Source organism: Labrus bergylta, chromosome 2, assembly GCF_963930695.1.
Source record: "Labrus bergylta chromosome 2, fLabBer1.1, whole genome shotgun sequence".
In the NCBI taxonomy this organism is placed as follows: Eukaryota; Metazoa; Chordata; class Actinopteri; order Labriformes; family Labridae; genus Labrus; species Labrus bergylta.
In genome coordinates this window covers 30,992,232-31,017,531 of record NC_089196.1, presented here as the reverse complement: position 1 = coordinate 31,017,531, position 25,300 = coordinate 30,992,232, and the positions used below count along the sequence as shown (strand labels likewise).

Sequence of the window (25,300 nt, the reverse complement as noted above, 5' to 3'; positions counted from 1 at the left end):
TTAATTATATATTTAATCAAAAGCTGTGAGAGTAAGAGACAGATGTTTATTTTTTATTTGTTCAGAAATGTGCAATTTTTGTTCATTCAAAACAAGAAATGACCCAAAGTTGCATCGTAACAGGTATTGATTTTGTTTGAGCTTTCTCTCTCTCTCTCTCTCTCTCTCTCTCTCTCTCTCTCTCCTCGGTGAAGCTGAGAGTGTAACAGCTACGCACACACACGCACGCACGCACGCACGCACGCACGCACGCACGCACGCACGCACGCACACACACACACACCTGTTACTACTCTTTTAGGATGTCTATTGATCGTCTGTCAGTGTTTCTGCCCTCTGACACAACCAGCTGGAGTGGAACAGACAGTTTGCAGGTACAACGGTTAGTGTGCATGTTTGGTGCATCATTTGGTGGGCGGGGCTTAGCAAAGTGATATGAGGTCATTCCCATGTCAGCAGCAGCAGTGTGTGAAAACAACTTGTTCATCCCACAGAGATTCAGACTTCTAACCTCGGTCAGGCTCTTGAGGAAGTTGGCCTTGTGTCTGAGCGGGTCGTGGACCAAGCCCTCGCAGAACGAGACGATGCCGTGGGGGAAGTTGTGCTGAGACAGCCACGCCACCACCCGCTGCTTCTGCATGTCAGGTCGCCCGGTCACGTAGATGATCAAATAACCTAAGTCCTGCCAGTGCCTGCCGTGAGGAGGAAGAGGAGATCACAAACCAAACACAGAGACTAAGAAAGCTACCGACACAAAAATAAAACAGGAGAAGAAGAAGAGTGGCGCCTGTACCTGACCACGTCTACTGCTCCTGCGCGCACTTTGGGGTCGCTGCCCATGATCGACACGCTGGCGGCAAACGACCCGTCGATGCTGAACACCACGAACTCGGTGCAGCGGGGAATGACTGTCAGGTAGCTGTCTGCGAACGTGTGGTCGCCCCTGAGGGAATAAAATAACACACACAGCGAGTTAAAAACACCAGAAGACTAATATCATCAAAATGGAAAGGATGGATAAGGGAGGTCATGTTTCTTGTCCACCTAGAGAAAATCAGATATACTATAACTTCTATATCACTTGGCAACCATTTTTATCTTTTGTTGAAGATATGACAAAGAGCTTTTATTGTTTTGTTTTTGAATGTATTTTATTATTTTCTGTGTCTTGTTATTTCTTTCTTTATATGTCAGTTTATTCTTCTTGTCATAGTCTGGCTGCAGGCTTACTGATGATCCAGTGCTCGGGGGAATTGGGGATTAGACAGGTTTCTTTTCTGACTGTCACTATGTTTGTGCTGTTGTCGTTTATGTTTTTGTGATATATTTGAAAAATAAAAATAAAAGGACCTTGATCGAAAAAAAAAAACGGAGAAAGGCATGGACACAGTGAGGGTTCGGGGTAGGTTTGTTGCAGTTTTGGTAAAAACTGAAGAATATCTAAAAGTTCTCTGCAACCAATTTGTTTTATTTCTTGTGATTAATTATCATAAATTGCAGGAAACTCCTGTTCATTGTCAAATTGCAACTCGGCATCGAAAAAGTACCAAAACGTTGCCAAAGTATTTGTCCAATTTAGACATTAGACAAACTGTAAACAGACTTTTCTTTTCTTTTCTAGTCTTCTGAGTACTCAAAGCACTTTTACACTGCAGGTCACACCTTCACATTCACACACTGATGACAGAGGCTGCTGTGTGAAGAGTCCATCAGAGGTAACTAATCCCATTCTTGCACATGAAATTAAACCACGATGAAGCAGCGGGAGCAATTCAGGGTTAAGTGTCTTGCCCAAGGACTTATCAGACATGTGGCTGCAGGAGCTGGGGATCAAACCCTCAACCTTCCTATTGAGAGACGCCCGACTCTACCAACTGAGCCACAGCATTGTCATCAGTTTTTTTAAATATTCAAATGATTGGCTCATTGCAAAAAGACTGATGAACTGTAGATTATTTTAAAGGTACGGTACTTTTCAGGAACCAGCACTCAGATACGTTATGGTGTCACAGTAAACTTTCTTCATTATCAACACTTCAACATCTATGCTGATGAAGTCTTTAAAGGGGGGGCGGAGAAAAAGCGCTCATCTAGTACAAACCTGCACAGCTGTATAGAGCCTCCACTGCACCTTTTGTACATCATGAGTTTTTATTTGTTATATTCTATTGAAGTAGTAGTGCTGCTGTTTTACAGACTTCAACCTCTGTGTGTGTATTTCAGTGAGGACTTTCATAATCTACACAATTGTTGTGAGTTCCAAAACAATTTTTCAAATCTGTTTTACAGTCAAGAGATTTTAAGTATTTTAATAAAACAACATAAACACTTTAATGTATGAATAACATTACTGATGATTATCCACATCAGAAAACATTAGACTGGCTCTACTGATGTGGAAGCTTTCAGACAAACTAAAGGAAACTTGAAAAGAGCCGTCTTGAAAGTTGAAAGTTGACCCATCTGTCACATAACTGCATTTTACTCATCATGTTACTTCATCATCTTTTGCACTATTCACCACTGCACTGTTTCATATTTAATCATGTAAATATTAGTCTTTTCTTATTCTGTTTATTGTTGATATTTAATGTTGTACCTGTACATAAGAGAGCACAGTTCACCAAAGTTAAATTCCTTGTGTGCGTAAGCAAACCTGGACAATAAATCTGATTGTGATTCTGATTCTGAAAGCCCAAGCTGTGCTCAGGTATCACAGGTCAGAACGTCTCTCACCTCACTACCATTTTGACGGGGTAGACTCCGATGCCCAGGCGTTTGTCGTCCGGGATGACAAATGACACGCGTCCACTGCTGTTGGTCACCTCTGTGTTGAAGCAGACCCACTCTCCTGACGGAGGCTGCGTCATGATGTGGAGATCGACCTGCAGCGGGTGAACAAAAGCATTAAGCACTAATACGACCGACACTGCTGACATCGGACCGCGTTCCCTGATGTGTTGATAAAAAAAAAGAGAGTTCACCTTCTCTCCGGCCAGAGTGACCATGTCCAGAGGGCCGTACATGAAGCGCCCCGTCACCACCTGCTGGGAGCCTTCTGTGAACACGGCGTCGTTTACTCGGTGGTTGGCTGTCACGTTCTGTTGATGGGACGGAAAGAAAAATGCACGCTCAGAGGACGGTTTGTCGAAGCGATTATACGAAAAACAATCACATAATGCAGAATATCTTTAAATTACAACATGTGTGAAAACCTTCCAGGTGAGGAGGGTAATCAGGATATTTGAAAAGTTGAAGTCCCGTGCCCTTTGAGTCTGTTTCATGCCTACCCTGATCTTCACATGAGTCCTCTTGCGGAGCCACTTCTCTCGAGGTTTGGACGGGGTGAACTCAGAGACTTCTTTCCCGTCAAGCTCCAGGATGCTGGAGTTCTCATGCCTCATGACCTGAAGGAGGTAAGTTTGTTCTTATTCATGTAAAGCCACATAAACACAGAGTATCATCACTTTGAGTTACGACATATCCAAAGACCTGTGATACGTGTTCACATTCAGAACGACCAAAAGAAACATTCAGTATTTACAGAATGAAACCAGATCTTCACTGTGTCCCAACACAGCTGATCTCCCGTGAACCCTAAACATTGATTCCAGCTAAAATGTCTTCTAATGATATTATTTCAAACATTAATCCATCCAGTTGTTAAAGGAAGAATGTGCAACTTTTTCATGTCGCCCTTGAGCTCCAGCATGAAACCAAAACAAACTTCTGTTTGGCCACACCTCCTCTATTCTGAAGCCTCCGCTCTCCTCCAGAGACACACCTCCATCTCCTCTCCACTCACGTTCACACAAAGGAGTTATGAATTAGAACAGACTATAATTAAACACCATTAAGTGAAAGTGGCAGACAAAACCTTCTTTTGCTCGAGCTGCAATCACCTGTGTGCTGCATTGTTGTGTTAGCATGCTAATGTGAGCACACTTCAGTTAGCTCGTAGCTTCATATTGCACATAAATTAACACAGAATGAGCGAGATCTAAACACACTTACATGACATCCAAATAATCAGTGAGTATGTTCTTCTTCTTTTCTCTAGTCCTGGACTAAAACAGCTTCATATGCAGGACCGTCCCGTCCATATAAACATGATGTAAACATGATGTAAACACAGCTCTGACAACAACACAGCCAGCAGGACTCGAGCTTCTCACTCATTGTCGACAGTCATGACTCAGAGACACATTTACACAGGACAGACTTGATTTCTGATGAATTTAAATGTTGCACATTCTTCCTTTAAGATCTGGAGAAGATGTCTTTTCTTAATCTTCAGGCAGCCCTGAAGGAGATGTTTAAATGACTCTGGAGCTGGTCGTGTTTCATCGGGTCGTTCACAGTGTCACACTCTCTGATGTCGACTCACCTGTCTCAGGAGAAAAGACACGACATCTGTGGACTCCCAGTACGAAGCGTGGAAGAGATGCGGTAAAGCCACTGTGGGAAAAGCTGTCAGAGCGTCGGGGCAGTACAGGGCAAAGTCCAGCCGCTTTGTGCCCCACCAACGTGCTGCAACTGCCGAGGGTGGATGTGCAGATACACGAGGTAAAATGTAAGAGTTAGCATGAGGAATATGAAGCCACACAAAGGTGCAACACTTCTGCTTAAAGATAAAACATCAGTCTTAAGAGTACAAGCTTCACCGATCCCAGCACATCTCCAGCTGAAAGGAGGAAACCAGGAGTTAAAGTATGATTGTTATTCACCAGAATTTCAGAGCTGAAAACCAAGAGAAGGAGGAGGTCCACAAGTTAGAACGGATGCATGATTTGATCAGTAATCAAAGCCGGTTAATCATGTTAGTATGGGTATAAAAAAAGAAGGCCCAGGTCAGGATTTACACTTCATTCCTCATCAGTGCTCATCATCGCACTAGATACTTTTGAATTTAAAGGAGGAAGATTAAAAGTTAAGAGAAGGAGAAAGACGCAGCGCATCTTTGAGGAAAAGAACTGAAGCTTCATGGAGATGTCAGAGGTCCACTCCCTTATGAAAGAAAATACCTTGGTCCACTTCAGCCTGGGAGTCCAGTGAGACCAGATCAGATATGGCAAAGTCCAGGCCCGCTGACAGGCAGTTCTCGTACTGGCCAATGGGACCTAAAGTCTCAGGGGACTCACTATCCAGCTCTGCCTCTAGATCGGCGTCAGGAGGTCCCGCGGCCCGGCCGGCGTCCGCTTTCTTACGGGACTTAGGAGGACTTTTCAGGGAGAATTTGCTTTGCGAGGAGAGGGCGAGTTGGGCCAAAAGGCCGACCTTTTTGGATTGCTTAATTTGTTCTGATTTAGCTACGGGGACAAAACAAAGAGAAATAAAGCAAATGAAAAAAGGAGGCATGTTGCTACGTGAAGGTTAGTGACTTTGTTTAACAGTTTAAAGTAAGGTTGTCACAGTACCAGAATTTCAAGCTTCAAAATGATACCAGTAAAAGAAAAACCCTGTTCGGTTACCATAGTAACAAAACTAGAAGTCCTCACCAGCAGGAACCTCAGACAAACACCGTGCAGCCCTAAAAATGATGCAATCTACATCATTTTTTACGATTAAATGTAAATAAAGTTACCGGTGCTTTACAAAAAAATACAGAGCTTCAGTCATATTTTTAACTTTAAGAACGAGAGAGCAGCGGCGGTCCGTTCAAATTCACAAGATCAGCTTGCACTGACATTTCTTAAGTTGTCTCATAATGATGCAAAGTTCCAGCAGAGAAGGTGACACCGTCAGCAACGTGCACAAATACTTTCAGCAACAACGTCTTTTTGAAATGTAGTCGTTGTGCAGAAGTTTTCTTGCAGTTTTTTAGTGATTAAAAAACAAGAAACGTCCAAACGTTGGCCGCTTATGTCTTCTATTTTCGTTGCGGTGGTATCAAACAGGTATCAATGTGGTCTGATTTTTACTAAAATTGGTTTCAAAGTTTAAAATTCTGGTAACTTTAAACCCCAGTTTGAAGGTTGATGTTGGGGAGTGTCCAACAGAACTGAAAGTCAAAGCTGAAAACAGTGTTAGTGTTAAGGCTGCAGGTGGAGTGTCGGCTGGTGTTGCTTGAGAGAAAATCTGCCATAGTTAGTTCATCTGCATCTCCAGGGCTGTGCTGCAGGTACAAGAACAAAAGTGTGCAGAATAATAACGTGAGGAACAAACAAATGCTCTGATAGGAAGGGAAGGGAGGGGGGGGGGCATTGGAGGACAATCAGACATAAAACACAACAGGATCTTTTTCATGTCAGCAAACATTGCAGTAGGGAGTGTGGACAATGCAGGAATGGTGTTACATGCATCGCAACATCAGATAAATGCAGCACTCGTTCATTGCATTTACATTGAGACAGTGGAGAAGAGTCAGACAGACAGTGAACAGTGGCGCTAAACTCGCTCTTCTTAAAGGGGGGGACCCTGTGTGCAGCCTGGCTTAGCAGAAGTAAGAAAAGGAGCGGGGGATTCATCTCTTTGTCTGAGTGTAGGGTGTGTGTAGAGTCAGAGTAACGGGGGGAGAGGGGAGAGAGGAGAGAGGAGAGAGGAGAGAGGAGAGAGGAGGGAGGAGGGAGGAGAGAGGGGAGAGGAGAGAGGAGGGAGGAGGGAGGAGAGAGGGGAGAGGAGAGAGGAGAGAGGAGGGAGGAGAAAGGAGGGAGGAGAGGGGAGAGAGGGGAGAGGAGACTGGAGGAAGAGGAGAGAGCAGAGAGGAGAGGAGAAAATGGAGAGGAGAGAGAAGGAAGAGGAGAGGTGAGAGGAGAGAGGAGAGAGGAGGAAGGAAAAAGAGGAGGAAGAAGAAAGAGGAGAAAGGAAGAAGAAGAGAGAGGAGAGAGGAAGAAGAAGAGAGAGGAGAGAGGGGAGAACAGAGATGAGTGTTTGTGTGTGAGTGGAGGAGAGAGAGATAGAGAGAGAGAGAGAGAGAGAGAGAGAGAGAGAGAGAGAGGCTCGTTGGTATCAAGAACACTTACTGTTAGCTATGTTGGTGGCAGTGTAACTGTCTGCCATTCCTGAGACCTGGCTGGCAATGCTGGCCTCACTGGCCCTCCGCTGGCCCCGGGAGAGGGGGCCCGTTACGGGGGATGAGGGGTACGAACTGTCCATGAAGACACCACCATGAGACTGAACAACATCCGCTATTGAGCCGAAACAAGGAGATCCCATTAGACAGAGACACAGGTAAGGGGCACTCACAGTGATGGGTGGGTGGGGGTGGGGGGGGGGGGGGGGGGGTCAGGAGAGAAATGTGACGGCAGGCCGCCGTGGTTTCAGAGGACATGTGAAACCGAGAAAATGACACCGGATGGCAGCCGCAGTCAGATTTCTGTTCAAGTGTATGTATGAGTACATAAAACACTGAGTGGATGTTAAAACACAAAGGTCCACATGTGTTAGAGTCACGGGGCTGCACAATTTATTTATTTTTGTACATTTTCAATTTTTATCTATTTATTTAAATATTACTGTGTTCACTTTTTGTTTGCAGTCTTTGCTCTTTGCTGCTGTAACACTGTAAACTTCCCCGTTGTGGGATAAATAAAGGATTATCTTATCTTATCTTAATTAATCCAGTACTAATCTTATCATGACTTTTGGCATTCCCACACGTTAAAAAAATCAAGACTAACAAGGATACTGATGGTTTAAACGTGTGCTCTGACTGTGATAAGAGTTTTGATATCAAAGGTTGATAAACCAAACTACAAATTCATTGAAATTATTGTTTTAGAAAGAGGTGTTTTCCATGGGCGGTTCTAGGCAGGGGCCAACAGGGGCCAGTGCCCCTGTAACACTGAGCTTGGTCCCCCCTGTGGCCACCCCTCCAAAAATGAAGAACCCCCCTAGTATTTGACTCAACAACCGGACTCACAATCTAGTATTAAATTCTGTTACTGAAACAAATATAAATCATGATATTTTATGATGTGCGCTATTATTTGGCATAATATATTTATTTTTAAAGCGATCATCACCTGGGTCTAATGTTCCCCTCTAACAAAACACTGTTATTATGACGTGGAATAATTGCCAATCAGTAGTGGTCTCGACCGGTCTTGATTTAAAATCTGGAGTCCGTCCAGTCTGAGACAAGACTGGGTAAAAATGCTTTCAATACCAACGAGACCGAGACCTTCAAAAAGTGGCCTCAAGACCGGTCTTAAGACCAAGACGACTCTCGAGTACTACAACACTTATAAACTTATAATAAATAATGGAGACTGTATCTTGCTCAGACACATGGTATCAAAAGTATCGTCACCAGTGGTTAGAGCGCACGCCCTGTGTACAGAGTCTGTAGTCCTTGAAGTGGGCGGCCTGGGTTCAAATCCGACCTGTGGCTCATCTCATTTCCCGCTCTCTCTCTCAGTCCCTGATTATTTGAACATAAATGTCGAGTAACAAAATTGTCCCTAAATTTTTTTTAAATGACCGTTGATAATCATCTATAATTGTGCAGCCCTACGTGTTATCGTTCCTATGAAGGTGAGTTTTTAATAACAGTAAAGTCATATCATGTTAGAGCGGTAGTTCTTTAAAGACATAATAATAAAAGTATCCGGAGATTTGATCACATCAGATGACCTCTGACCCCGGGCAGCAGGACGTCTATCCTGACCTCTACAAACAGTTTACTGTAGAAACACATCGACATCACAAGCAGCACAATCATCACATTTATTACGTCCCTGGAATTAAAAACCAGCCGTCTGTGACATGAATAATCAGGATGTGATGGAAATGATGCAGACACACTAGAACCTGACGTTAAGAGCCACAGCACAAACACAAACGCTCCAGTCTTTTAAACATCGATTGTGTGACGTGTTGATGTGAGGGAAACATCCAAAATGTAACACCACATGAGATCAGATTTTCAAACCTATTTCCATGAGGAAACATTGAAGCATGATGCTCATTCAGAATACTTAGAGGAAGAGAAGCTTTATAACCCGGGGGTTGGAATCGCAGGAAGCACGATGTGTGGGTCAGCTGTTATGACATCATGATGCAATAATTGATATATTGCAAGATACATCATAATGATACATCAAATTATTCAACAGAAGAATGTACAACGCCTTATGATAGTTAGAGGAATTTTGGGGCACAGGTGGCCTGGTGGTTGGTTCGCATGTCCTATGTACAGGGGCGGGTGCAGGTTCGAATCCGACCTGTGGCTCCTTTTTCCTCATGTCGTTCCGCATGCTCGACTCTATCGACTGTTCTGTCTCATGAAGAGCCCAGAAATAAATCTTGAAAAAGAAAAGTTTAAAAAAGTGAAGAGGAATTTGTGCTGAACTAGGAGTGGGAAAATCAGGATGCGATACGAGTTATGACGATACAGTGATTCTGTGATAATTGATATTTTGCAAGACAATCGTGTAATTCTACAACACAACATCTGATTAACTGTCTAAACCTAAACATGTAAAGTGCAGGATTAATGTATTTATTTACTGCACTGCTGTCCAACATCGCCCCGCTGTCTTCTTCTTGTTTTTTTTATCCTGCTCTTAATTTCGTCTTTGGTCAATCACCTCCGTTCACGTAATACTCAATCAAGTCACAGCGCCACCGTGAGGAGTCAAGAAGTGTTGGCAGGGAAATCTTTTAAGAGCGCCACATTTTGTTTTAAATTAAAAATCGGCATTTGGCATTACACATTATATTTCGGTATCGATATTTTTTCACCCGCCCCCTAGTGCAAACTGAATGCTGATTTTGGATTTACCAGATATGACGGCAGCGATGGGAATAGTTTGGAGATAACAGATGGAAGGACGGTTTTAAAATCTGAGCATCTCGGGTGCGATAGGACGAACAGACAAAAGAAACACGGGACAGGTGAGTGCAGGTGAAAAGGGAGAGGCTACACACACTCCACTTTGAGGGAGCCCTCCTGCCAGTTTAGCACAGGCACAGGGATGCAGGTCTCACTGATGGTCTCCTGACAGCGAAAGGACAGGGGGGGCCCGCTGTCAAGCAGCAGCTGAGCGTTGCTCTGGACTGTCTCCACTACAGAGAGGGTGGGGGTGGGTGGGGTGGGGGTGGGGGGGGGAATCAGAGGGTTTTGGAGGTAGACAGCCAAGTGGGCAGATACGGGGACAGGAGGCCGAGAGAGGAGGAAAGAAAGAAAGAAAGAGAGACAAGACACAAAAACATATGAAGCAATAACAACTGAACATGAGACAAGCAAGCAGAGTCGAGCCGGCCTTAACGTCTCAGGTTATAAATCCTCTACACTGTCTAAACTAGTTCGTCTTTAAAGGCGTATTTTGAGACATTCTGAATATCATAATGACTCAAATCTAATATTCCCTGCTGTGGAGTAATGACTTCCTGAAGAGAGGATTTCACTGACCGGATGGTTCTTCTTCCTTCAGCTTGTTTAAGTTTTCCTCAAACATGAACCCCGCCCCGTCCACTCAGAGACACTGTTTCTAGGAGCTTAATGACGGAGGGTCTTCTCAAGCTAAGACTTTCTATGGCCTTCAAGCCAGATCACCACTGAATCAACTTTGACATGCCGACTGTGACTTAAAAATAGGGTCGCACAATCTTGTTTTCTGATGTTTATCAGCACTTATCTACCGCTCTGTCTCTGCCTCACCGACTCCTGCTGGTTGATCAGGAAGAGAGGAGCAGGGGAAGTGTGGAGGGGAGGTTGTTTTGGTCTGATCACCTGCTCTGAAAGTCGCATACTAAGCCTCAAAACTTCTTCAATTAGTCACACGTTCCTGAACAAATATCGTCATACTCGTGAGGTTATGGAGTCTCATGTCGCTCTCTAATAAATCCTGTGTCAATGATAGAAGATACGTTATTTAACTTAACTTTAAAAAGCCTCTGTACATTAGTTAGGTTACTATTTCTTTCTTTTGCGCCTGGGACATAACGAACAGTTTGAGGCTCTGAGGGTTACTCAACTATAATGACGGGTTCAAACAGAAACAACCGGAAGGACTACAACCACATTCAGATGAAACAAAACAAAAAAAAAACAAAAAAAAACTGCTTCACAACAGATGTCGAAGCACAAACAGCAGAAACATGTTTCATTTTTCTTTGAGACAATGTTTCGTTTATCTGTAAAGAAACTCAATCTGTGCTACAAAGAGAGGTTTTTAAGGCGGGAGCCGCCTGGAGCATGCGTCAGGGGGAAACAGGACAGCGAGGTAAATAAAGCGTCTTCAGTGTCAGCTGACGTGATCGTTAGTCAAAAAGGAGAAATTAAAACAGGCCTTAATTTAAAAAACATTTTTGCATTTGTGTCTGTGCGTGTGAATCCCAGTCAGAGCGTCATATTTTATCTTTTTTATCTTTTATATTTTTATGATTTGATATCAAGTGAATAAATATCGATGAAGGTGGTGCAGAGGGCTCACCCAGTAGGGCGGAGTTTCCATCTCCCAGGGGAAAGCGTTGGTAGCGTGGCACGTTGAACGGGGGCAGGAGGTGAAATTTCCTCTCCAGCAGAGGCTCCAGTCGGGAGGCCGAGGGATCGGCCGGATGGAACAGGTTGTACACCTGCTGACAGGCAGGACGCAGCTGGGCCACTAGGGGGAGCAATCAAACAACCAAGCGATATTAATAGAGGAGATGCAGAGAATCTACAGACTCCGCCCCTCAGCTGTTAGAGCTGTGAAACAATCAGTTCTTCACATGCCTTCTCATGGAAACATAAGGGTAAATTACATGACAATGATGTGCACAAACATCAGAACTTGTGATGTGAAAAGAAGTTTATGGGAATGCCCTCAAGGTTACAATGAGACAGTGATTAGTTGTGCAGCCCTATGTGATATCTTTGCATTTAGTGAGAACTTATAAGTTGAGTTTTCCTCATGTAAAATATGTCATATGCAACAAAAACAATCTTGGGCTGAGTGGATTTCTCTGCAGGTATTCGCTTACCATCCAGCATGGGAATGACCGTCTTCCTCAGGGCGAGCACCAGCCCCAGCGGAGAGCCAAAAAGGAAGAAGTCGGAAACCTCAAAGTCGAACTTCCCCAGGGAGCACCCGTCCAGCATCGTGCTGCTGCTCGACCTGCGCGAGGCTGTGTCGTTCCGCAACACACTGGAGTGCAAGCTGGAAGGACAGCACAAAGTCATGTCCTCCATGTAGAACCCAAATAAATCACTCTGACACAGCACTGAAAACAAGGACCGTCATCTTTTTTTTTTTTTTAAATCTCCCCCGGTGGTGAGAAGTGTTTTCTCATCTCAGACTCCACACACCTGGTTAGGAAGGCCTGGTGCTGTTTTATTGTGTCCACCTCATAAGTGGAGGAATCGCTTCTTTTTCGTTGGAGTTGTCTCTTGGTGTCGTCGGATGTGCCCGCACGAGGGATGTCGATGTTACTGCGACTGAGGTGACGGCTTCCCTCTAGGGTCGGAGAGGCCGAACCGTGGCCGCTGTTGACGATGATGCCGGGGGAGAGGAGGTCCTGGTCCTAAGGGCGCCAGAAACAGGTAAGCTTTATATTGCATATATTATAGTTGCATGTCATATTTACAGACGTGTCCTTGGGAGTGTTTAGTGTCATACCTGCACACTCACCACACTGCCCCTGCGACTGCTGTTCTGGCTCTCGTTAACGGTCTGATTGCTGCTGCACAGAGCATCAAATCCTAAGATTCCTCCCACGCAGTCCCCAATGAGGCAAACCTACAGAGGACGACAGTCAGATATAAGGTTATTAAAACAGTGATTACATGTTAGGGTTCAGGTTAATCTTATCTATCTACACAGCTGCTGCACTAACACAACTCAACACAAAAGAGGGAATATGATTAGTATTTAGATATTACAGTTAATAATTAAAGGCTTTATATTTGATTTTTTGATCCAGCAGATGTCGCCCTTGAGCACCAGCATGAAACCAAAACAACTCGTGCTGCATTGTTGTGTTAGCACGCTAATGCTAGTGATCTTTATTATTAAACAAACTGAAGATAGGACTCTGAAAACTCTGAAAACATCACAGACAGTGGGACTCGGGTGTTACACCCATTGTAGACAGTCATGACTCACAGAGTTATTTTCAGAGGATAAACTTGATTTATATTATATTTAAGTGTGAAAAATCACATATTAAGCCTTTAATCAAAAACAACAGAGAAAGTCTCAGCTGTCATATACTGTTCACATGTGTTGTATGTAAGTAAACACACACTGTGGACACATAACACTGTACATGTGCACACACTGTTTGCTCATTACACAACACAGTGTTAACATACAACTCCAGAAAGAAACAAGAGACCACAGCAGAAACCTGGTGTGTGACAATTGGACTTCACCGACCTGGCCGGAGAAAGCCGCCCCATCCAGAGACTTTATGAAGTCTGTGTACACCTGGTTGGCCCTGACGATGACGGTTGCCATGGCTTCCTGGTACTGCGGGGCAGAGGTGGCGAGAAGGGGGAGAGCCGCCAGGGGGATGTGGTCCTGACTGCTGGACAGACAGCCTTCATCGTAGCTGTAAGGGCTCAGGCTGTGCGACACAAAAAATAAAAATAAAATGTAATTATGAACATAATTTAGAAGATCAAGGCCTCAGAGGAGTGCAAAGCAATAAAGACAGGAAGACAAAGAGGAGGGGGGGTGGTCATGAGCAGCACCTGGACCTTTTCCATTAAAAGCAAACAGAAACGACAGTCAACAAACAGAAACCTTCAATCATCATCCTCAGAGCTTGTTGCAGCGTGCAGAATAATATGTATGTGTGTGTGTGTGTGTGTGTGTGTGTGTGTGTGTGTGTGTGTGTGTGTGTGTGTGTGTGTGTGTGTGTGTGTGTGTGTGTGTGTGTGTCCTCTCACTTGGACACCAGGGAGAAGGCCTCGGCACAGATGGCAGGGCACGGCACCAAGCGGATGGCGATGCGTCCCAGTGCAGCGGGATAGTGAACGCGCATGACCGTCTCAAAGGCCGTGCTGATGGTGTTAACGTCGGCCTGCTTGCTGTTCTGGTCCCCGCCGCCCGTGTCCAGGATGTTCCCTCCGTGCAGAACCAGAATCAGCACGTGGATCTTTGAAGGCTGCAGGCACTGCTGGGACGAGCTCTCCTACAAACAGAAAAGTATTAAACGGATTGTAGACGAGGAACAGTGCGTGGAGAATGTTTGATGGTGCTTTTTAAAGTCTCCATTTAGACGACATGCTCACAAATAAACTACAGGTCCTTAGCCATCGTGCATGACATTAGTTGTGTTTTTTTGAAGTTGTGAGTCATGATTTTTGTCCACCTTTTCATAACATGGACCACACAACAAAACATCCAGAGAGGGGCGGAGAACCATGAAGGGAAACAGAACAGAGCAAACCTACACCGCACCTGGACGACTGTTCGATTGAACAGCAAACAATGGCAACGCTTCTCGTGGACAACGAATGTGACATCAGAGTTTGTAGGTTTGCATGAACACTCAACGCAACAGCTGCAGGTGAACAGAGGGGGGGGGGGGGGGGGGTTGAGGAGGACACATGTTTAGGGTTTGGGGAAAAAAACACGGGCGAGGCGAGTGGGGGAAATAAGTAGTAGGTTTGTTCAGAGGGAGCTGGGGTCTCTGTGGAGCCGCTGAGGCCCACAATGCACTGGTGCAGAAAAAGGTTGACTTACTGACTGGTGCCTGGTTACCGTGATGGTGGGAATGGGAGAGCTATCAGCTTGAACTGAGCCACGCATCTGAACACAAGAGGACAGAGAGGCTCAGGGACCAACAAGCCTTCTGTTATATTACAAAATGAAGTGTGTGAAAATCATATAAATATGGACAACACGTCTCCGTCTCTTCCAAAAATGAAGCAAAAATATCCCCGCGGCAGGTGTTGACATCTTGTGCAGGCGATGTCATTTGGAGTCAGTGCATGCTCAGGAGGAGTCACTGAATTTTGGCCCGACCCTTCGGCTCACCAAAACATCTCACTTCCTGATAAAACTTCAAATATCTCTCGGGTTGGGACAGTCCTGACAGATAAGACGGATTCTTGTGTTGGTTTGAAGCAGACACTCCCAGTTATGGAACACTCATTAACTCGTGTTGGTGTTTGTTGCATTTCCTTTCTCCTCTGCTCAGCCACTCCAGGGCTTATAACGCAGGAGGAGCATTTGTCAACAGAGCTGTCAATCATCCACTCACACATCAGATACCTAATTTGACTAAACTTCTTAGAAAAAATAACACTTGAATATAAATCAGCATAAAAAAAACACATTTAAAGAAAAAAAAAAACATGTTTGACAAAAATATATCTGATGTTTTAAACTGTGATCCCTATCCCATCTGTTAACATAGAGGGGGCGGAGCTTATGACATATACTGCAGCCAGCCAGTAGGGGGAGCTCTGAATGTTTTGGCTTCACTTTCAGGCCGTGGCAATTCTGTCCATCTTGTTATACAGTCTGTGATTAAAATCAAATTTAACAGAAGCCTTTGTGTCCTGGGGGGCGATACTGCATGAGAGAAAGTCAGGTACAGTTTTGTCTTTTTTAATAACGTACGCTCACTGTAAGACACACGTACCTCGTCCAGTCTGTCCTCACTGGCGGATCTTTCATAGTCCACTGTCATTTCCTTGAACAGCTCACCTGCAAACACACACACAGATTCTTCACATCACATACAGAGGCCGTGTGTCTGTCTTTAATGAGGCGGTCATGGTGTTTTTTTGTTTTTTTACCCTGATTCTCCTCGGTGTCTGCGGCTTCGATCTTGTCCATGAGGTCGTTGGAGTTCCACTTGGTGATTTCCTTTGGGAGGACCTCCTCGTTGTCTGAGAAATCCTCTGCAGGGGAGATAAACAACATATGTCACCATCAACTCGAGCATATGTGCCACTCGCTTTTTCTTTTTTTACATCTGTCATAACACCAACAGTATAAACTAATAGATAGAAAATATCCAGAACAGTTTGATGTAAAGGATCACTCATTATGTTGTCATTGAGTGAAAATGACGGTGGTTATTTAGGTGCTTATAAAATAACCTCTGTGTTCATCGATGACTAATAAGGTTTATTTTTCAGTCTCAAACGAGGAGCACGAGTGTGTTCGAGGAAACTGAACAAATGTTGTTCATGTACTCAACAATCATCAATGGAGAAACATTTAAAGATATTATTTATCTTTTTTTATAACAAATCAATGTATTGTTGGACGTGTCATCCATCCACTGGCAGTAATCTATGATTCCATCAGTTCAAAAGAAAAGGTTAAAAAAGAAATATTCCCCCTTATGTTATCATGACAGAATCTTTATTTATGGAAAACAAACAAACAGGCCTCTACCTCCTGTTCTCAGAGGTGCTGCTTGTAACTGTTTGGGACCCCAGGCCAGTAGGGGGCCATTCACAAACCTTTAAACCCCAGCAGTGGCTCAAAATGTCCAAAGTTTGCAATGACAGTTGGGAACCTCCCTAAATGGGCCCCATCTGACAGCAGGTCCTAAATATTGGGTAGAGAAACTCGATAATCAAAACGTCCACTAGTATTATATTATGTTGTTTGTTTTTTGACATTTTACTTTTCTTAGTTTTATTTTGAAAATAATAATAACTATGTGAACTTTGGAAATAGAAAAGGTAACATTTTCGCAGTTCAGATTATTTTAAACATACTGGTGATGGTGATAAATGCTGGTTGGATTGGCCCGACATGTATCTACACAGTTTCATGAAATAACGAGTCATTTCTGGTTATTTTCTTCGAGGTCTTGACTCATTTTCCTCTTTATCAAAACATTACAACACTGGTTAATCCATTGTAATGGATTACATTAACCATTATCTCAAGATACAAAAGCTTGTTTTTTTGTGTTAATGGGATAATTTAGGCTAGCTAGTGATAAAAAAAAGAAAAAGAAAAAAAAAAGCTAAATAGTCTGGTCATGGTGAAAGGCCAGATCATACCATGCCACGCTGCCATTGTTTACACTAATGAGGTAAGTTACTTTTTTGTTTTTGAGCTTTTGCAACTCTGAGGATAAAAGATAAATAAGTGGAGATCTCCAGAAACAACTTGAAACGACCACAGGAAACAGAGCTAATTAAATGTAAGGATGCATGCCAGATTTGTGGCTTCTGTAGTTTTTCAAGTGAATACTCACAGAGGGTTGCATTCAGTTTCTCAGAAACACAGACAGATGAGTAAATCTGTTAAAGATTGTGTTTTTGATCATGCCTATAAACCCCTCTATTTCAGCCCTGCTCAGAACAGGCTGTTTCTGTGTCTGTACCTTTAAATATGTAAATGAGCTGTGTCTGACCACGCCCCCTCTCTGGAAGGGTTTGGTTGGCTAGGGCTTTCTCGCTCCATGTCCTATTGTTTACGGTGAGAAGGCAGAATCAGAGGGCAGAGCAAACACCTAGCTGTTGGAGTGTCACCCACCTGGGGGAGGGGTTACTGCCCTTTGTGATGTCATGACGGGAAAATCTCCAAATGGCCTGTTTGAGCACACATTTTCTGAAAAGTGGAGCAGGCAAAAGATGGAGAGGATGGACTTTTCTCACATTGTTTTTGTAGACAGACCAGGGACAGGGAAAGTGCCTTTTGTATAATGTAGGACCTTTAAAATTCATGTAGTTTTTTGCCTCCATTTCTTAAACTTTGCAGGACTTCCCCTTTAAGGCTAGTTCAGTGTGCACAGTCAGATGAGGATGGTAAACACAGTAATAGAGCCTCTGTAAGACTCCTTTTTTCATTTGTAATTTAATTGAAAAAAATCTGTGCACGTAAACAAGATGGAAATCTGATGTTGAACGGTACCTTGAAGTGTCTGTGTGATTCTAATCTGTGTGCTTCATCCAGGTGATACACACAAACATGTTTATTCACATTTTATCTCAAATTTGTAAAAATCAAAAACCTTATTTAATTACCGAAATTAAAAAAACTGCTCATCTCTGTAGTGTAGCAACACATGTCAATAATAACTGTCCTGAGCTGGAAACTGGAACAACACGTCTATAACTGTCGTGTTAAACCGTCACTGAGAGACTGAATGAAGTTTGCACTTTATGTAACAGTGCAGTTCATTAGATTCAATGTGGTGTGCTTATAGGTCAGACAGCCAACATGCTTTTATTGTTCCGTAAAAACATGAATACAGACAAACACAATCAAATATCAACACATTAAGATCTAATGATTGCATTCCAGTCAGAGATAATCAGCACAGCTACCCGAGTATCAATACCAGAAATGACCACAAGGTTCTATTCTCGTTTCATCATCATGACAAGATGCTGTTGCTTGGATTTATTGTGAAATGTAAAGAATGGTGTATTTGTGTGTATATGTGTCTTGATACCAGAATTTTAAACCTGGATGCGATACTAGGAAAGAACTATCCATATTTAAACCGGTTTCGATACCACGAGTCCTGCGCACCATTTAGTAATTTTTTGTTTTTAATTACCAATAAAATGCAGGCAAACTCCTGCACACTTTCATAACTGCACAAATACGTTATCAGTGTTTTTGAATTGCTCTCTTTCTTTCCTTTGCAGCATGACTAAAGATCTGATGTTTTTTCAAGTTTCAGTACTTCTTGATACTATTGATGATTAAAGTAACAGAGAATTTAAAACACCTGGTGTCGAAAAAGTATCAAGATATCAGACTTATATTTTGGGCCTTTTTACCTTTATTTGATCGGACAGCTTAAGAGAGACAGGAAACGTTGGGAGGAGAGAGTGGGGGGGCGACATGCAGATAAGGGGTGAGGTTGGATTTGAACCCACAGCTGCTGCGATGAGGTGAGCAACATAACCGCTGGGCTATGGTGGCTCCAAGATATCGAACAAAAAGAAAACTTCTAACAAGCGTATTATTAACACCCAGCCTGCACCCTTCACACATAAAAGTGTGAGTTTAGATAAAAGTGGAAGCTCCTGAGGACACTATGTATCATCTTAATACGGATAGATCGATAGAAGTGATGAAAGCAGTAGATCAGGACAGAGGAGAGCGTATCCACTTTCATTCGGCCTTAAGGGTCGGCTATAAATCAATTTTGTATTCAGTTATCTGTGCCGCTTAGTTTACATTTATCTAGGTTATACCCATGATTAATGATGCTTTATTTCCCCTTATCTTGAGTGTGTGTGTGTGTGTGTGTGTGTGTGTGTGTGTGTGTGTGTGTGTGTGTGTGTGTGTGTGTGTAAACGATGTTGCAGGACGTGGAGTGTGTCGGTGAGAGGGACTCTTGGTCTTTGTTTGTCTGATCTGGACGTCAGGATGAGACAGCCGGCTCGTGTCCTCGGCCAAACTCATCCAGAGGAGCGCATGCAGCACCACACCCAACTATTTCAACTGCAGCCCCAAAGCATGCTGGGTATCTGGGAAGCTTAAGAAGTGATCTGTGGTTAAAGAGATTCATGCAGAGTCAGGGAGGGGAAGCAAGCAGGCAGGCAGGTTTCTTGGAAAGCTGAGAACAAAAAAAAGACTTTCATGATGTAACTATGGACTTGAATTTGAAGTCTGAGCGGTGGTTACCGTGAGCGTCGAAGAACTCCTCGTCAGAGCTTTCTTCTGAGTCTCGAGCGATGCTCTGCATCCTCCACTCGGAGATGCTGTGACGTGACGGGCTCACTGAAAGACCACACAAGAACAAGGAATACACTGTTATTTTGGGACATGTGTTTCAGCCTTGCTCTTTCTCTTTTTAACACACACACTATGACAAAGAAATATTGCACAATCTCCCCCGGCCCACACGCACACACACAGTGTTATATAAACATGCAACAGCCTCTGTGGTGCATTGCTTCATCACAGATGGACTGTTTGGTGGTCCATCGGGGGGGTTGTGTGAAAAGTGAGCTACGAGCGCACTGGCTGAGGAAAATGGAAAAACTAAAAGCAGGCTGTGTCTAGCATGTGTCTCCAGCCTATGCCTCATATATAATTAGATCTGAGGAAAAGGGAGGGGGGGGGTCACAGCTGTAACTGTCAGTGGTGGAGGAGAGGGGGAGGTTCACTGTGGAGAGCGTCAGCCACCTCTATGCGTGATGTCAGCACTGCAGCTAAAAATAGCCCAGCAGAGGAACCACAGGGGGGGAGACGAGGCACGCGGGATGGGACTCAGGGTCCAGGTGGCAGCTACAGCGAGCGCTGCCTGGAGGTAGGGGTGACACTGAAGATGTTATGGGTGTGTTTGGACGATGTGGTTTGTGATGCCGCAGTTGCTTGCTAAAAATAACCCAGGTAAGATCCAGTGAGTTGTAGGGGTGAGACGAGGTAAGATGGATAGTGTTGCATGTGTAGGAGTAGAAATAGTTCACTCCAGACAGAGGAGCAAAGAGGGGCTTTAAAGGAGGAGTGCGCTCACTGAGAAAGCTGCTCCTGAGCTGTTTGATTTAACACTAATAAAAACAATGTGAGGTGGAGATCCTCAGTAGAATGAAGAAGTCAAACTGTAAAGCACTTCCATGACAATTAAGTCCAGAGTTGGAGTTTGGACGATAATGTCAAGTTTAAATTTAGACTTTTACTCTTCGTCTCCTTCAACAACACGTCGGCCTTTTGGAAAGCGATGAACTAATTTGTCTTCTGATAATTATTCACTTCTCCACCGTGTTGCTTTCTTCATCTTCCACTTACTTCTTTACACCTTCTTTCAATCTCTCAAGTCACTGACATTAATTCAACAAAAACTCTTCATGTATGCTCCACTTATCTGGAACAAATAAAAAAAAACAAAAAAAAACGGCCGACCTGCTGAAACTCTCGACTCTTTCAAACGGAGGCTGACGACTAACCCAATATTCAGCAGCCTTTGATTAAATGATTTTAATCAATTATCTCAAGAACTCATATAACACTGACCTCTTGCACTTTGAATTACATATGTAAAGAAAACAGTACCTCCAGCAGGGGGGTAATTAGTTGTAACACTAGTTTTTGGAGGATTAATACCTTCTAACTGACACACAAACTTCACAAAACTGGATTTTTTGCACTCTCTGTTTTGATAGCAGGTCGCTGTAATCGCTGCTGTTCCATTTCTGATTTAAGTTTATTTTGTCTACTCTCTGTCCATCGTGCCGGTTGTTAAAAAAAAAAAAAAAGAAGTCAAAAGTTAACATGCATAATTCTTCTTGTATGCACAAACTAAAAGTTTAAAAGAAAATAAGAAAGAAAAAACTTCACTCTAGAGATAAATCAAAGTCCTCCTCGGGCTTTGCACAAGTACGTTAACCTTTAAGGATGGAGTCAGGTGGCGGACTGAACAAATAAGGCAAGATGGAGGGCAAATATAGACGTGATTATGTGTGAAGAAGGAATACAGCTCAGGCTAAGCTGTCATGAGTAGAATGACGTATGAACACATAAAGGATGAAAGTTGGGAGTCAGTCTCTCACACACAAGGAGACAGAGGTGAACAGGTGCAGATGGTGCATGCTCCTCACCTCCTCTCTTGGATGAGCGGGAGGATCGGGATGAAGTGGACCATTGCTTGGTGAGCACACCTCGTGGCTGCAGCGTCTCTCCCGCTGAGCTGACGGCCGCGTCCTCCGTCTCGATGGAGTTGATGGCCTCTTTAACTTCCTTCTCTTTGTCCGGAGACGGAGCTCCTCCGTTGGCCTCCGTCGCCTCCTCGGCCTGACAGAACTGGGCCATCTTTGTGGCCAGGGCCAGCTGGGTCTCCAGCTCCAGCTGCCGGATGTCCTCCATGGTGAGACCGTACCACTCGTCCTGCCAGCACCAGGCCTGCCGGTGGGCACGCACCATCACCTTCCTCAGCCCTGAACAGAGACAACAGAAAAGATTACACACCTGCCTTTAAACCCCCTTGTTTACACGTAACAAAACTCCAGAAAATGTCCAGAATTTGTAGGGTAAGCTTCATGCCTGAATGCATATACAAATGTTTCATCCAGACTTTATCTGTATGTTTTCCTGCGTCCCTGCCTCCTATCATGGATACACTGTGACTCCTGCAGCGTCTTTCTTATGTCATCTCCTGCTTGCTGAGACCCCCTCCTTCCCGTCCAGTGAAAATCTCCTGACGTGCGCCAAGAAAGCAATTTTAAAAATGCTGCTTTCACACCTGCACAAAACTCCCGAAAATGTTTGTGGTGAGCAGCATGTGTGAACACAAACAGGCACATTTTTCACTCCCAACTTTCCCAGCCTCCCGAGTAAATTTCCCGCGTGAAGTCGGTGTGAGCTGATGTAAGAACACAGCAGGAAATATTCATGAATATTCACTCAAGGTGAACAGGAGGGGGCGGTGACGCTTACAGTATATCCTGCAGCTGACCCAACGTCCACAGACTGTATGCTCTCAACCAATGCAAACAGTACGTAATGAAGCTGCTTCATTATGATTTCTGTTTGTCTCCACTCTTTTGTTGATATTGTGAATGTGCTCATAGTCACTTAGGTGACACACACACACTCTTGTTTGACAGGGAGGTGCTGTGTAGTGCATGTTTGAACAACTCGGGAAGATTACAGGGGTAGTTTGCCTTAAATTTTTCCAGAATGCATATTTGAAAACAAAGATTTCATGTGCAGGCTATCTTAAAACGTTCTAAATGTTTTCAGGAGTGCATGTGTGCATGGGGCTTTGTTTTCTCCATTTATGAGGCTTTCATGTAGCTTCATTCATTACGTGATAAAGCGCGTGTCATCTGTGACTGTCAACTCACCCACGTCATGGATGAAGCGTTCAATCTTAGACTGCATGCCCCAGTAGCGGAACTCCACCTTGCAGAGTTTGTAGGCACACATGATGGGGGTCTTCCCCGGGTTGTTGTTGTACTCTTCTATCCAGTCGTCCTGCAGAGGACCCCTCTGAGTCTTCATCGACTTGTAGAGCCGAGTGTCCTCCTCTGCTTTGTACTCATGAGGGAGGATGGGATCTGTCACAATGTCGATCGGGTCTGCCAAAAAAAAACAACAACAAAAAAAAAAAGGTTCAAATTCAGAAAACAACAATTTAAAAAAAAAAGGTGTTTAAGTGTTTTTAATGAAGTGCGTGGCAGGTGTCACAAACGGTGTGTTTCAGATATATAACATCAGGATGTGTTCAGATGTGGGTGGGGTACTAGTTGTACAACTTGTATGAACTTGTGTGAAACGGCTCGACATTCTTTGGATAACTGAACTCCAGGCTGACATACACATAAAACCACACACACCAACCAGTGTTGATTTGATTTATGAACATCTGTAATGAAACTGTGTAACCTCATGGCCTGGAACCAACTGGTGTCTCAACAGCAACTTCTTGTTAAAAAGGTGCACGTGCTACCAACAGCAAAAGCACATGCAGTACCTCTATACTGCCACAAGTGGGCCTCCCCATGTTTGTTTATGTTTGACGCATAAAAGTGCAGATAGAAACACGAGCAGGGCTAACCTACTGAAAATAACTTTGCATTTTAATAACTCTAGCAGGACAAAATCATCACTTGTCATATTGGTTCTCTAATATAATAATATCTGTGAATAAGAGGCTGTTGGTTCAAACAGCCTGATACATATTGATGAATGTTTATATCTGAGGATGTGGATGAACACCGGACTGTCTCACCGATGGTCCTCTGCCTCTTATCTGCTGCAGACAGGTTGAAGACATCTGCCTGGTCGCCTGTGTCGGGTTTGTAGTACGTCTCGATGTCGATGGAGAACTTCTCCACAAAGGGACAGGTGTATCTGCAGGAGAGAAATGAAAGGATGCAATACGGGTTGACATCTGCCACCGTTAAAGAGACTCACTTTAAAGTATTTTCTTAAAGAGTGGCGACACCCTCTCGCTGCTGCGTACAGAGAAGGTGTGAGCCGTGCCCGTCTGTTCAAGCAAAGCTGTCACCGCTCTAACAGATGTGTCAACAGGCACTTGCAGTCTATCGATATCGTGACACAGTACAGTCGAGGGCACGTCTCTTTTCCGGCACCTTTCGCGTCTCAGGCGCCACGCAGACAGGCGCGGAGACACGGTGAGAAGGAGGCGGCGGTGGAGGTTTAACAGGCTGGGAGTGCTGCTGGCCTCGCGCCCATCTGACGCTCTGCCCGCTCACATTGTGACAGCTTGATCTGAGGTCTTTATTTGCTCTTGGCTTTTAATGGAGGGACAGCAGCTTGAGCAGGACTTCAGAGTGGGCATGGACACGCCTGACACATGGCGTTTTATTTGTATCGCACCAAACATAAGCACAGGAGTTCAAGGGAGGACGGTTTGAATTTGTGTCTTTGAATACACGAAGCAGCTGCTGCACACATGCACGCTATATTATTAAAGGCTGAAGAATCGCCTGTCGCCAGCCATCTATTCAATTATTTGAATAATCACAATCAGATTTATTGGCCAGATGTGTGTGTGTCTGTGTCTGTGTGTCATACAAGTAATTTGACTCTGTTTAACTATGTAAAAAGGAATAATAATGTAATGTAAAACTAATATATACGAGCCGACATTATACAAAAGTGGTGAGGAGTTCAAAATGCTGAAAAATAAATGATAATAAATTCTGTAAGGATGTAACAGATGGGATAATAGATCATCTTATTTACACACAGAGTGGATGTTTGTGGATTATTTGCAAAGTGAAAAATGACACTACACTCTAACATATTCTAAAAGAAAACATTTAGCTTCTCTTCTAGCTGTTTTTCTTATCAATTTATCTTCTTTTGAGTTTTGATTGGCCTGTTTGAATAACTTTTCTAATGTTCTCTTGTAATGCTTCTTTTTCCAGATGTTTTTCATGTCTGTGTGAAGCCCTATGAATTGCCTTCTTGCTGAAATGTGCTTTAGGAAAATAAACATGCCTTTCCTCACTTAATAACAATGTATGAGATTAGTATCTCTACATGCGTGCAAACATTTTGATTCCACACAGGTACCCCTCGTGTTTTTCAATGAGGTCCTCGATTGGGTTGACATAACGGCACCCCACAGCAATGTGACTGACTGGTGGAGAGCACGCCAACATGTATGAAATTGTAAATCTGAATTATGGAGCGCCCCCAATGTACAGAGGCTGCAACCCTCGTCGCAGCGGCTGTGGGTCCGAGTCCGACCTCGGCCCTTTGCTGCATGATGTCCCCCTCTCTCTCTCTCCTCCCAACATTTCCTTTTCAGCTGTCATATCCAATAAAAAAAACAACAACTTAAAATCAGAGTTATTTCACCAAATATTGATTTCTACATCAGTATTCTGTTGTTTAAAAATGAAAATCAACTTGTTCTCGTTGCATTTTTTGCGGTCGAACTATTATCTTCTTTTGATTCTATCAATATAGATATCTTCTCTCTCGCTCTCTCTCTCTCTACCTCTTCCTCTCTCTCTCCC

The 25,300-nt window shown here is 43.8% G+C and overlaps 1 protein-coding gene across 8 annotated transcripts in view; it reads right to left on the bottom strand.

The window, feature by feature from the left end:
* The window catches only part of LOC109996524 (membrane-associated phosphatidylinositol transfer protein 2), a 65,084-nt gene that overhangs the window by 4,894 nt on the left and 34,890 nt on the right, over positions 1-25,300 (bottom strand). For 2 of the 8 annotated variants that reach the window (XM_065951608.1, XM_065951612.1), the window contains exons 4-24: positions 23,539-23,660; positions 22,652-22,885; positions 21,407-21,742; positions 19,491-19,586; positions 15,677-15,781; positions 15,520-15,584; positions 13,817-14,061; positions 13,302-13,491; positions 12,543-12,662; positions 12,233-12,447; positions 11,908-12,083; positions 11,379-11,549; positions 9,871-10,008; positions 6,963-7,127; positions 5,025-5,309; positions 4,388-4,536; positions 3,291-3,407; positions 2,985-3,101; positions 2,737-2,885; positions 794-943; positions 512-692 (exon numbers count right to left, since the gene is read on the bottom strand). In XM_065951608.1, the coding sequence (XP_065807680.1) occupies positions 512-692; positions 794-943; positions 2,737-2,885; positions 2,985-3,101; positions 3,291-3,407; positions 4,388-4,536; positions 5,025-5,309; positions 6,963-7,127; positions 9,871-10,008; positions 11,379-11,549; positions 11,908-12,083; positions 12,233-12,447; positions 12,543-12,662; positions 13,302-13,491; positions 13,817-14,061; positions 15,520-15,584; positions 15,677-15,781; positions 19,491-19,586; positions 21,407-21,742; positions 22,652-22,885; positions 23,539-23,660 (3,526 nt within the window). The remainder of the gene's footprint in view (positions 1-511; positions 693-793; positions 944-2,736; positions 2,886-2,984; positions 3,102-3,290; positions 3,408-4,387; positions 4,537-5,024; positions 5,310-6,962; positions 7,128-9,870; positions 10,009-11,378; positions 11,550-11,907; positions 12,084-12,232; positions 12,448-12,542; positions 12,663-13,301; positions 13,492-13,816; positions 14,062-15,519; positions 15,585-15,676; positions 15,782-19,490; positions 19,587-21,406; positions 21,743-22,651; positions 22,886-23,538; positions 23,661-25,300) is intronic. The other 6 variants (XM_065951618.1, XM_065951624.1, XM_065951635.1 and 3 more) reach the window with 6 other exon arrangements.